The 14,106-nt window shown below is 40.4% G+C and overlaps 2 protein-coding genes across 2 annotated transcripts in view; one reads left to right on the top strand and one right to left on the bottom strand.

The window, feature by feature from the left end:
• Positions 1–4,834: 4,834 nt before the first annotated feature.
• ifrd1 (interferon-related developmental regulator 1) overlaps positions 4,835–14,106 on the bottom strand; it is a 114,641-nt gene continuing 105,369 nt past the window's right edge. Inside the window, exon 13 of the mRNA XM_085768731.1 lies at positions 4,835–4,850. The gene's annotated coding sequence lies outside the window, so the exon portion shown is untranslated. The remainder of the gene's footprint in view (positions 4,851–14,106) is intronic.
• LOC146962714 (small integral membrane protein 30) lies at positions 12,520–13,347 on the top strand. Its single transcript, XM_085769509.1, has one exon. It carries the CDS (start codon positions 12,561–12,563, stop codon positions 12,747–12,749), a length of 189 nt encoding a protein of 62 aa, XP_085625635.1. The 5' UTR covers positions 12,520–12,560; the 3' UTR covers positions 12,750–13,347.

Raw genomic sequence — 14,106 nt, forward strand, 5'->3', positions numbered from 1 at the left:
GTCAATTGGCAGTTTTCATAAATGGGAAGCCAGTAAGAGATCATACAGCCTAGTATTCTGTGTAATAGCCTAGATGTAGCCTATTGGTTGGTTTGGTATGGTGTGGGGTAGAATCTGGAAAATGAACATGAATGTCCATGCATAACCTCCCAGTGCACTGATGCTAAAATATATATACATATCCTGCATTTTGGTATAGTTAATATTCATTTGAAGATTATAGACTAATTTGTTCCGTCATGGCTTCCGGACTATTTTGTTTGTCAAATATTACATGTCCCAATGTCCCTTTGAAGTGTCCCAGGAAAACATCTGTCACAGAGCTCATGGCTCATGAATCAAGGTTTCACTCTTTCTTTTCCCTAGATGGATGGAAGGATGGAGGAAGGGATGAAAAGATGGAGTGAATGAGCAATTGTTCTGCTCTTGCAAACAGGCCATTCAGGGAAATACCCTCGGGAGCAGAGCTTTTTCAAGGTTGCGTCCTACTCTGCAAGCTACCTCTCTGTGTGTGTGTGTGTGTGTGCCTGACTGCATGTAGTCCTCTGGGTCTCAATAACGTTCAGTCAGGCTGATATCTCTCCCCACATGGAAAAAAAAAAGTGTAACCCATGGACGTGTGCATGTGTGTATGAGTGTGCGCTGACTCGGCCAAGTGCCAGAGGTTCCCACAAGTCTCCCAGGTCAGATTGAGGGTCAACAGCTGTTGGCTAAGAATGTTCTGTGTTCATTTTTCCCTGGCACGCGAGCAACGTCCAGACATGTGAGAAGAATGGAAAGCATGAGAGTGTTATTGTCCTGAGCGAAATAGATGACTCCTAGAAGGAAAATATCGCTCTGCAAATGCACACCCTGCTTAGGGATTTTACAGAATACAAACACTTTGCAGGAACTCAGGCTGTATAATGACTTTTGTGATAAGACTGTGTTTGTCTGCATAACACACCAAACCTCAACAACATTAAATAAGATTCGCTTTCATATTTAATCCAATTTTAAAGCTTGCAAAGTACCTCTGTGTTATTTGATAGAAAAGTCATTGCAGAATTTTGCTGTTGTATAGTCATAAACTTTTCAGGAACAGTGGAACTGCAGCAACTTTCTATGGCCTTTAATATTAGAAGAGGTTAACACAGTAAATTTCATTTTTCTCCACAAACTGTTTCCTCCCTGCTTGACATTGTTAAAATATATTATTCCACTCCCCACTTTTTTTATTGTTTGTTATTCGAGCAAGAAGTATATGGAAATTGGCCTGAAGGATTTCACAGGTTGGCAATTTGCATCTCCAATCAATGCCAGGACTCTACTAAATCTATGTAAGCCTTGTGTGCAAAATCATGTTTTTATAGATTGAAGCAAAAGAGCTTACAAAGAAACCAGACAAAGCAAAGTAAGAGCCATTATTTCCTTGCATTGTAAATATTTCTTCCAGGCAAAAGTGGCAACACCATACAAATGAAGGCACAGCAGCAGCAGGGGGAAATTAATTAACACAAGAAAGTGGGGAAAAGAACAGTGTGGCTTCATTTTTGTGTTGTTTTTAAATTAGACTCCAAAGACGTCTCCCCTGCTGTTGTGATGAGGTTGTAGGGATTATGTTATTAAGTCCCTGACATTGCTTCTCTCTCTGTGTTCCTGGCACCATCTTAGGGAACCTTGCGTAGCCTCGTCGGACACACAGGCATACACACACACATACACCACATGCACATGAGCGTAATGCAAAAATGCAGACACAAGACAGCTGGGCAGCCCTGGCCTGTCCAATGTGAAGCAGAGGATAGAGAGGGAATTAATTATGTAAATCTTTGCCCCTGGATGAAAGGTTTAAGATAAACTGAAGCAGTGACCCTCAGCCAGCGGGTCTTTTTTCCAAGAAAGTCACCACTGTTTGGTTTACTAGTGAAACAAGTCTTGAAAAATGATTCTGCTGGAAACACTTTCTCTCTCTCTTTTTTCCCAGTCATTGATAACCAAAATGAATACTGTTCGAAAGCTGCATGTGCCAAAGTTCAATATCAATATCATCCAGAAGAGAGAAAAAAGCCTGAAGCAAGCATGCCAAAAAAATGCAATGTTTTGATCAAATAACTCATTATGGGTAATAGGAAAAGTTGTGCTGATTAGTGATGCATTCAAAGGCTATTTCAGTAGCTTGGAGTTTGATTGGATGACAACAATACCACTACTCAATTATTATAGCTTAGAAATAAATTAGGTTTATTTTATTTGCTGTATCCTGTTGTTAATGTTTCTTCTGCAGCAGTCCCTCCCAGTCTGTAAACTGTGTTTTCTTCCACACAATTATTTCTAATCTGACTGTGGGAATCCTGTCGCTGCCATTTACTTACTGTAGCTATATTGTTTTGTCAGACATTTGGACCCAGAATTAATCTCTCTCTAAATGAATAGGCTACACTTGCAATCAAGCACAAACTGTGCACACACTGTGTTTAAACATTTCTTTTTCGATGCTAGCACAACATCAAGGATATAAAACCCCATCCCATAAACCAAAATCCCAAATTCCCAGGATTCATTAAGGTAATCTATAAAGAACAACATTCTCAGAATTTCTCTTTATACACCAACAAAAGACAAGAAGCACTGGGGCGCTTTACCAAATGATTTTTGTTTCTCTATAACGTTGTTTACTTAGCCTTGACCAGAGGCTTAGTAAACAGCATGGGAGATTTACTTGGTCTTTGTTTAAAGGAAATATGCTTATTCACTTTTTTTGCCAAGAGTTAGATGAGAAAATCACCACCACTCTCATGTTTGGTGCCAGACTATTTCTTGGCCAAGCAGAGTCACTTCCCGTGTGCATGTTTGTGTGTGTGTGTGTGTGTGTGTGTGTGTGTCCCTGGTTGGCCTGGCAACCTCGAAGCGATAACAAGTCTCCAGGAAATAGGCTATCTCATCTAACTCTCAACAATAAAGGTAATAAGTGTTTTTCCCAAATGGCAAACTATTCCTTTGGAAACGTCAGCATCAGGTAAAAAATAAAAAAAAATAAAAAAAGTAAATGTACAGCAGAAGAGCAGGTGTAAAATGAGTAAATATTTTCTACATTTAAAAAAAAAAATCATTATGAATCAAGTTTGTGCCAATACAGAAGAAGAAACAACAGTGTGCCAACATCAACAAGTTCTCTGACCTAGCCAAGCAAATAACTCTCATTATACGACCTAAAGCAGCGTCTACTGAAATACCACACCTAAAAACATGCAACTGTAGGCTACTGGCATCCAGAACATCACTGTGGTTACTAAAATAAAGATCATTTTAGCCAGAAAAACTACTTGACATTTGATTAACTTTGTTGTCATGGTTACAATAATAATGAGCTACTTTATATGTGAATCAAACCACACTTGACTGTGTTTTATTGACCCATCTATCCACCCAAACCTTAATCTTGCGTAGACATCTGCAGTCTACTATGTCTCCACACATCTCTCTAGTACCACACTAGCCACACTGTTGCCATAGAACAAAATGTATCATAACTATACGTATGAAACCGCTTTTACTTTTACTTTTTCCAGTCTTATGCCAAACTGTCCATTTACTCTGTGAGAACACAAGTGTGTGTGTGTGTGTGTGTGTGTGTGTGTGTGTGTGTGTGTGTGTGTGTGTGTGTGCGCATTGTGTAAAATCCACATGTGTGGACTAATAAATTACTTTGTCCCCTTGTTGCCTCTCTCTGCTGGATAGCCCTGTTAAAAGCCACGGTGGAGGCTAAGGGACAGAGTCATTTGCTACACACAGCTTTTATAGACTGCTACGAGAAAACACTTAACTCAGTCCATGGCACAGCCTAGTTTTTAAATAATGTTCCCAGGCAAACTTGCAAAACTGCACAGCCCCTTAACTGAGCCCCTGCATTTAAGAAAGGCTCATGCACAGGCTGGTTAGAAATCATAAAGACAAGGTGACTGACTGCATCATCTGTGTATTTAAATATGCTCTGCAAATGTTGACCAATCCACCACAAGATTTAAGAAGTGAAACAGGATGACCTAGTAATAGTCAGGTAAAGGTACAGTGTCTTCCTGAAGGACACAATACCCGATGCAGGAAATGCATCTGTGACTTTGTGGTTATGGCACCATGTCTCTAACCACAAGGCACTCGCATTGGTTACAGATATCGTCTGTGGTCACTTAAAAGCCCTTTGCTGATCCTCTGTAGAGTATTACTTGACCTGGCTGTTGGGAGAAAAGACAGACGTAAGCCTAAAATATCTCCCAGGCTTGACACAGCACTGCTCCAGCTGCACTCTGTAATTACCAGCAGTGCAATCAGCAGACTTGTTAATTTCCCCTGACTGACAGCCGCTGACGGCTCAATTGCAGAAAATGCACTGGTACAGCTTCATAAGTAAATGGAACTGACGTCCTGAAGCATTCCTCAGCCTGGGAGCCTGCACTCAGAGAAGTGCATATTATTATTATGATGAACACATGAAGACATGAAGTTACAGACATGATTTGCTCTGTCTGGCAGTGGCAGCTATTGAAACACAGGCTTCCTAACAAATGCATACAGCATCTTTCCCTGAAACAACAGAGCAAAAACAAATATGTAATTCCTCCACCTTCTCCTTAGCAACAGCAGATGCTTATATAGCAACACCGTCTCCCTGCAAAGCCCTTGTCTTATGTAACATGTTTAAGGTGCCATAAGAGGTGCTGCTGTGCGGGCTAGCACATGAAAGCACTTTGTGGTTCTGCAGAGGTATTGATTTAAGTGTGAGGCAACGTGAAGCAGTCCAGAGCAGACATTCCACCGGCAAAGTAATTGGGCTAAGTGAGCCAGCAGAATTGGCCCAGATAAATAGGTCACTTAATAGGTTGTTTACGGCGGCAATTTGACATGATGCATGAGAGAGCAGGCGGCGTAGGGCTCCAGCTCAAGCCACACTGTGACACAGGTGCAAGTGCTAAAATAGAGAATAAGAGGAAAATTCAAGTGGAATAATTTCTAAATAAATATATAAACCGCGCATTTTCGGCAGGACCAGGCTGTACCCAACGTGGGCGCACCTTTAGAAATGTTTCAGAATCATAATGAATGCCACAGTATCTATTCAAGTTGAAGGGGTTTTTTTCTCTCTCCCTCTTTTCAATGTGTGGTAATAATTCCCTCACATTGCTGTGTAGCATGTAGCTTATTCATTGCTTTCTCCTTCATTGCAACACGATGTCAGAGCGATCTGCCGAGGTCTTTCATTGCAGCTATTTTGTGTCCCTCAGCCTTTGGTAGCAAACACATGAAAAGAGTGAAAGGTCTCCAGAGAGCGGTTCAAGATGCGGCCATGATTCCCACCAGGAATAATCATCCTGTATTAGAGATACAAGCACAAATTACAAATGTGAGTACACTTTCTTCCTATCAAGTTGAGAGTTTACAGCCACCCTAGAACGTCTGTGATACTGGATTTTGTGCGCTGATGCTAAAAAGTAAATGGTAGCATGTACATGCTGACATGTTCACACCACAATGACTATGCTGACATACTGATGTTACACTGCTTTTTGTGCATCCAACATTTTAGTTTAGTGCACCATGATAGCATTTGCCTTAGAAAGCATCAATCACTAAATACTAAGCTGTTTGGTCATGAACCAAAAAATGTAAGACAAATTAAAATGATGAAAATAAAAAATGTGAATGTCCCCATCTTCGGGGATTTATAATCTCTGTACAAAAGTTCATGGAAGAATTTCTGGATGAAAGATGTTCTGGATGTTTCTATATAGACAGCATGCCTGGAAAAGAGAAATGCAATATCACGCGGAGCAAGTTTGATCTTCCTTTTTGTTCCTCTGTCAACTGTCAAAGGGCAACAGCCGAGGGTGCTGAGCATGAGCGTGTTTGATAATGCAGTCATCCGAGGCACTGAAGTTAAAATAGACAAAAAAGTGTATTTACTATGTTGTACCAGAAATGTCTTTTTTTTTCATTGCTGTATTGCTGATTCATACACTTTTTATTCAGCATAGATGGTTTAAAAAAATAGTAGGATAATGAAAGGAAACGAAAAATGCAACACACAAGCACTGCATATTGGTCAAACTTTTTGTCATCTTAAAATAAATATGATTGATCCTTTATAAATTACCATATTATTGAATTGTAGCTGTATTGGCTGCGTGATTAACCTCTTTCTGTTCTAGAAGGACGGACTTTGTCCTCACGCATGTTGTCTCCTGGAATTCTCATGGATTGTTTTCTGAGGCAATCAACAATCAACACTCACTGTCACAACAAGTGAGTGTAACTTTGCTAATTAGAGCAGAAATCCAACAGCTACACTGAGCTGACTCTTTTCACGTCATGCTGGTTGTGGTATTGTGTTGTCCTTTGTTTGTTTATTTATGTATTTATTCACTATGGCAAGGTGCAACTGCAAACTGAATTGCCCATTGGGATCAATAAAGTTTTCTCTCTCTCTCTCTCTCTCTCTCTAACAGGTTGGATACCCTGAATAATATCTGGAAAAAAAGAAGTGTTGGCAAACCTTTTCCATGTTTTGTGTTTGTGTGTATGTATTGATACCATATCTGCGACTTCAGTATGAACCTAGAAGCTATTAGCTTAACTTAGCATGAAAACTGAAAACAGGAACAAGCCTGGTTCTGTCCAAAGGTTCAGAAGTAACAATTTCACAACATGCACCACCAGAGTCCACAAAATTACAAATTAAAAACTTAAACTCAAGTGTTGTGATTTTACAGGGGTGACATAGCTACTAAGAATAGTGACTTTCCCAAAATTGTAAGCTAATCATCATCTGGCTCCAGCTTTACATTCAATTTAGCCCATCTTTTCATTTACATTAATTCAAATAAATATATTTTCTCCAAATTCGCTTCATCCAATGAGAAACACACTTGCACACAATAAACATAAACTATACAAAACAGGATCATGTATTATACCAGTGAACTAGTGAATGATACATTACCAACTTCTCTCTCTCTGTGTATGTGTGTTTGTGTGTGTGTGTGTGTGTGTGTGTGTGTGTGTGTACGTTTGGACAAACATTTCCATGGAAATGAACACAGCAGATGATGAACCAAGCACATGATTGCGTTCATCATTGGGAGCTACAGAGGTGACATTTACGCCATGACAGGAAATGTGAGGCGTTATCAGTCTCCCATGCAAATACACGCACACACACACAAACACACATGCACACACGTATGCACATGCTATGAATAACTATGATGTACACAGCTGTCAGCCATACTTGATGCAGGCCACACATTAGTGTGCAGCCGAAGAAAGCTTGATCACTTTGAGTAAATCAGGACTGCACTATCTTCCATCTTTTTCCACATCAATCTATTTTGTTTTGGAGAAGCTCATCAGTAAAACAGATGCTAATGAAGTGAATTTTGAATAGGTCCCCGAAACGCTTTAAATCCATTACAGAAAAAAATGAACCTATATTACTAGAGATTCATCACCTTATATGAAAAACATTAAAGACGCAACATGTTAAAGTCTTATCAATGTGTAAATTACAACTGAGGAGATGATGATTCCTTTTAAATATTGTGTCATAAATCACTTTGATAGATTAGTAATCATTGTTTTGGATATTCTATTTTCAAACTGTAGGCTACTGGCATGTCTCTTTGTTATGCTTGAGGAAGACACTCCAACTCCCTGCTACAACCTTCAGGGACGGATTCTGCTTCTATTCATTTCTGCATAAAACTCTGTGGGGAAAACCATAGCATGTAGTGGTTGTACTATTATGACAAACCATTAAGAGATTCTCTTGAAGCTCTGCAGTAATAGGATGATGCTACGAGCCTTATTTGATTGCATTTTACTAATGCAACACACTAAATGAACCACGTGTTGGAGTGATTTAAAAAACAAAACAAAAGGGAAGTTGATAGTAAAATTTCAAGAATGTGTTTATAGGTCTTACAGGGGTTGTGGAATTTAAATATTAAAAGTAAATACCTGAAGGTGAACTAATAAGTATTTTATATTAAAATACGGGGGGAAACATTCATTATATGAAAGGACATTTATCACTCAACTCAGTTCTGATCAGATCTCCAGGGCATTTTAATATCTTTCAGCTTATTGTTTTGGTTTTATGGCCCACAACTTTACTGTTTTGGATCACTCTCACCACTCTCATTAACCCCATTTCCAGGCTCAGCAAACAGCTGCCAGCTCTGATAAAACTGGGCGCTACCTGCCCTATAACAGCACACAGACAAAGTTGGTGAACCACATATTCTCCACAAGTTAGTGGAGTCCATAACAGAGCTGAAAAGGAGTAAATATGATTTGCCAAGTGCCACATTACTTCACATGAATGCTAATGTGGAGGATATATAGACTGTGGTAATATGTTTGCTATCCGTGTTTATTTTATCAGGCAAGACAAAGAGAAATTAAGTACAAATTCTTGTTTATAAAACCTATGGAAATGTAGTGTTACACAATTCTGGTTTATTCTGGGTCTGATTTTCTGATGAGCTTGGATACATTTCTGTCAGACAGCTCTGTTGAATATAGCTTAAACCACGTGATGATAACATTGCATTGGCAAATTAATGATGACTAATATATTCACTTAAGCAAATTATCTCAAGCAAAATTTGAATCTCTACAAAACCAAGGCAACAATGCTGGGATGAATTGATTACCCTTTAAAGCATTATACAACTGTCAGTGTAACATTCACATGCATGATTGTCAAGCATCCACCCTCAGACTCCCTCACAGCTTCCAATGTGAATAAATAATTACACTGCGTCATTCGTCTTTTTGCAGGTTTGTGGTGTGTTTCAGCTCATCCCACATCCCTGACAGTGTGTGAGTCAGTGTGGTCCGGCAGCAGCACGTTACACAGAACCTTGCTGCCCTTTCTTTTCTTTTCCTTTTTTGTTTCTGATGTTGATGCAGGTCCTCTTCAGTATTTTAACATCTCGCACACAGCAACAAAAGACACAGGAACATCAATTTGTCATGTCCCTCACAGTACAATTCGTTATGGATGGTGCACTGAACCACTACAAAGCCAACAATTGCTTTAAAGGGTCATCTTTTCGCTGTTTTCTGAGAAACCAATTTTGGAACATAATTAATCTTAGGGGAGAGATGTTTTGTGCAGTTTGTTAAAGGTGCTACTCTGTATTTGTTGTTGTTGCGGTAAGTAATTGAGAGTGGATGATGCTTACAAAAACCAAGGATTCTGAAAACTGGCCTTTTCAGTTCATCAAAACATTTGATAGCAGATAACCTCAGCATAGTGTCCTCTGCTGAAATAAACAAGATACAAAACATAACTGCAGCAACATATTGAATATTAACATTTTTAGAAAAAAGAAACGATGTTCAGATTTTATGTTTTTCCAAGACGTCCTTGATCATAAAGTAAAAAAACACATTATTTATTTTTCCTACCCACAAATACACCCATAGGAATATCTCCTGAAATAGTGTCCCTATGGGCATGAATAACAGGCCTTGGTTTTCATGGTTACTATAATAAACATTCAAATGTATAAACCATGGCTTACAATTGTTGTCATGGTTACTATGACAGTCATGGCTTGGTTAGATTTATGGTTAGATCTAATTTATCGAACACTCATGGGCCCAAAAACGAACATAAACTGCCGATTTCACATGGTAATCCTACACCTTCTCTTGTGTCATATCACTGCGCTTGTATTAGCTACTCTTAAACTAACTTTTCTTCCTCTGCTCCTATTTTAATTACTACCACCAGATGTCGCCTGGCAACAAAATGCAACTGTGGGTCATAATGACCTACAGGCGGAGGACAGCCTCATATAAATTCTCCTCTTTGCGACAAACTTCATCCATTCATACATTACATCAGCTCTCACACATGCACAAGGGTTTGCATCATGATACTAGATTGAAACACAACCTGAGATGGACATATTGATGGTGTGCCTGCCTTCCCTGCCAGGTAAGCATCAGTTTCCTGGCAGCCAGTGGCACTGAGGGGAAGAAACGTCTGCTGTTAAAGTCAGGAGAGAAATAAAAAGTGGGTTAACTGGAAATACACACAGACACACACAGAGAAAGAGAGAGAGAGAGAGAGAGAGAGAGAGAGACTTAAATTATAATTGATTTTTTTTCCCCACAAAATCAGTAGGCCTATATAGGTCATCATAATTTGTTTTACGTTACATTTTAGACTTACATGGTATAATTATCCAAAATGTCCAGAGTCTGTTCCTGAGATGAGAGAACCTCATTTAAAACCCCATTACCATCTGCAGCTATGCTAATAAATAACAATCCAGCCTTTCACCTCGCTCAACGTTATGTTGCTATGTACGCGTTCCTCACATAGGATAGTAGTTCAATCAGATATTGTGTTCAATATTTTTGTTTTATTGCCTTTAATGACAACCATTCCCCATAAACCCTGGACGATGTGGGATATACAATAAGTCACAGCGAAGAGAGTTAAAAAATGACTTTACAAGAGAGTGTCTTTGAGTTTTATAGATGTGAATAAAAACAAGTTATGATGACCTAATACCAACACTGTAGCAATTGTAGTAGGAGTAGTTTTTTTTTTTCTATGCTCACAATTTTACCTTTTTTTTTTTACACTTTTATGTAAAAACTGAGGTGATCTGTCTCAGAATACAGAAAGTAAACCAGAGGAACGCGCTCCCTTTTTTCACAAAGGCAAATGAAAGAAATGTGAACAGAGATGCTGCATGAAGCGAGTGGAACTGAGGATAAACAGGACAATTACTATCGCTGCACAGGCTGCTTCCACAAATGCATCCAAAAGAGGTTTGATTCACTTTGAAGAAATGAAATCAACCTGCACAATACTGTACGGCAGCTGCGGTATTCCACACAGAATACACTTTAAGTGAGAAGAAATGCACCCACATCCTTCATGATACTACTACACACAGAGTCTTTTCAGGTTCTTAAATTGACAAATTTAGGTTGCAGGACCTTGAGGTGCCGAGCAGCACATAATGATTCAAAACACACAATGTCACTGTCCTGGCTTGTTGGACAAACACTCTCATTTCTGGATATTCTCTCATCCTCCCACTGATCAAATACCAACACAGCTGAGATCCAGAGTAAGTGCTGCTACTGCTGCTGCTGCTGTTGCTGCTGCTGCTGCTGCTGCTGCTGTGTGTGTATCTGCCAGCGAGGTTACCTAAATGTGAATCTGGGGGGCATCTCTGATGGCTTGGCACATTAAAAACATTGCTTAAGTTGTGTTTTGTGTTGTTGTTCGGGTTTAAAATTTGCATTTGTTTGTGACTTATGCATAAGGAAGGTCTAAACAGAGAGTAGCAGATTCAGCTCTTTCATGATTTATGTTGAGAATAAGCAGCTCTGTGGGGAGCTTGTAACTGTCCCGTGGTCTGCCGAATGGAGCCACAGAGATCGGGCAGGGCTCGTGAAAACTTGTACGTGCAGTGGGGGTCTCAGAGTTTTTGGATCCCACTGAATGTGTGCGCGCGTGTGAGACAAATTGCCAAACAGACAGCTGGAGCAAGGGAGAGAGAGAGCGTGATGAGCAGGAAAGCGAGAAGGAAAATGTGTGTCTATTCATCTCCTCCGTCGGAGCGGGCAGGTACAGAGGTATGGCAGCCTTACAAGGTCAATATTTTACTTTGGCTTGTGCAGTCTAATTAAATTACAGGCAAAGTGCCCCAGGAGAGCACACAGAGAGATATAAACCCTGTAAACCCCTCAACCACCCACCCACGGACCAACACCACAGTTCTGCAAGCTGCACGATTCGTAGCACGAGATAACGTGTTGTCATGTTCAGTCATCCAAAATGAATGACTGAGGCAATATTAACATGTTGCAGAAGATGGCTGGTGTTGCATAAGAGCTATAGTGTGAAATTAGCAGCTAATAGCTCCTACAGTACAACACGGAAAATACTTGTGGCTGTAATGTGTTTTTTTTTTTTACCGCTCTGACCTTGACCAACAAGTGTCAAATCACATGCAACACACAGTCATGGTGGACGCATGTCAACACGTGTTTGTCTTCAGAGGGAATATCAAGCTTCAGACAAGAGCTGTTGATGAGCCTGACTGGTGGGAAATAGTCTCATTTGTTTATAGCAGGGCCTGAAGGGCAGCAGCGTGCAGCACTGACAGCCTGTCAGCCCGATTGTCACTAATAAGTAGAGATGTCACAAATCCTCTCTCACTGTGGATGATTAATAAATGAGCCCAGGATCTGTTTGTGTGTGTGTGTGTTTTTTCTTTTTTCTTTTTCCAACTGATCAGTGAAAAACTCATAAAAAAAAAACAATAGGCTACACATTACTTCTTTGCCCCGGGACAAATGTCTGCTGAAATAAATAAACGTGACTCTTTAACAACAACAAAAAGCATCCAGAAGGAACAGGTTAGAATAAAGCAGCTCTGCGATTGGCTGAGCGCACCAGGAAGTCAAGCCGCTCTGCAGCGGTCATATGACCCGGCGCATGCGCAGCGGCTTCCTGGAACAAGTCGACAGCGGAAGATCCAAAAAACATGGCTCCCAGAGTTGAACTTCCTAGCGCCGCAGCGATGGTCTGGCTGCTCCTTCTCTGCCTCATCCCGCCGGTGGAGGCTTACGACACGGGCGACGCCATAGCGCTGCTCCTGGGCACCGTCCTGGCCGTGGTGGGCTTCTGCAGCTGCCTCGGCTGGTACGCGCGGAGGCGGAACGGACAGCTGTGATGAGACAGAAGAGGCTCCTCCGATCGTGCGCCAGCCCTGATGACCCGTTACCACCACCATCCACCGCATTAAAGCCTCACCCCCCCGTGTGTGTGTGTGTGTGTGTGTGTGTGACCTCCCTGCGGACCTTCTGGCACAAGGTCCGCGTCGAAGCGGCTGATAAGAAACGTGCCTTATTGGAATTAATGCGTCGGGCTTAAAAGGGAACCACGTGGACTCTGTTGGAGGAGGAAACATCCAGGAAGTCCAAAAAAAAAACAACAACCAGGAACTGTTACTTGTTGCACTGCTGAGATTAATAAGGACCAAACACAGTTGCCTTCTATAAGAAAAGACTGCTGCAGTTATTCTCCTATAAGGACGCTTGTGGCTGCATATAACACATATTCTCCATGCTTGAAGTGATCACTGTGATTTCCTGCTGTGTTTATGTCTGCAACGCTCCACACACACACACACAACACTGTCATTGTTTGAGGCACAATATCAAAAGTGTGTTAGATGACAAAGAGTGGAGCTGCTTTTTGCACTTTGCGCTGATGAAACATGTGACTGTGGCTCTGTGGAGAATAAATTGATTTCTCTGATGCTCTTCACAGCTCATGGTCATGAAATGTGAATGATATGCTGTATAATCCCTTTCCCCTTTGCTCTGCTTTCATGTAGGAAGTGTGCAGAGAGGCCTTTCATGAACAGGTTCGAAAGAGTCCCCTAAGGGCTATTGCACCTAGGCTGCTCCACTGCAAGCTAAACTCCCACATAATCAGAAAGAATAACAAATTATAAGGTTTAAAAAAGTAAATGTTAGATCTGAATGCTGCTTATTATTGCTGCTTTTATTTTGAAGTCCAAAGGGTCAAAAGGTCATGTCCCTATTATGGGTCATGAGATGATGGGAAAGAAAGGAAACAAGTTCTGCTACACAAAACTGAAGCCAGTTTTCTCACATCTTTCTGTCTTTGTGTAGACATTTGACACATACTTTAACAATGGGACACTGACAGCTTTCAACTCCATGTTTTGGAAATTCGGAATCTGCAAAGTAGCTGTTATATAGGCTATCAATGGAGTGGAGTCAAAAGTATAATATTCACATCTGAAATGTATGTTAAACTCAGTAGCATCAAATAGAACAAGTACAAATATCTCAAAGTGGTAGCTTACAGTATATATGTGCAGCACTTGTGTAAATGTACATTTCTTTTCACTATTGGAGCAAATATAATCAACTCTAAACCAAAAATTTTATTTTTGAATGAACTCCTCATTGTATATGCTAGTAAAAAATACACGCTCAGTTTTACTACACTGTGTGACTGATGATTAAAAATTCAAATTTAACCTTTGACTATGATAC

This window comes from Trachurus japonicus, chromosome 23 (assembly GCF_045865225.1).
Source record: "Trachurus japonicus isolate A0001 chromosome 23, Traja_1.0".
In the NCBI taxonomy this organism is placed as follows: domain Eukaryota; kingdom Metazoa; phylum Chordata; class Actinopteri; order Carangiformes; family Carangidae; genus Trachurus; species Trachurus japonicus.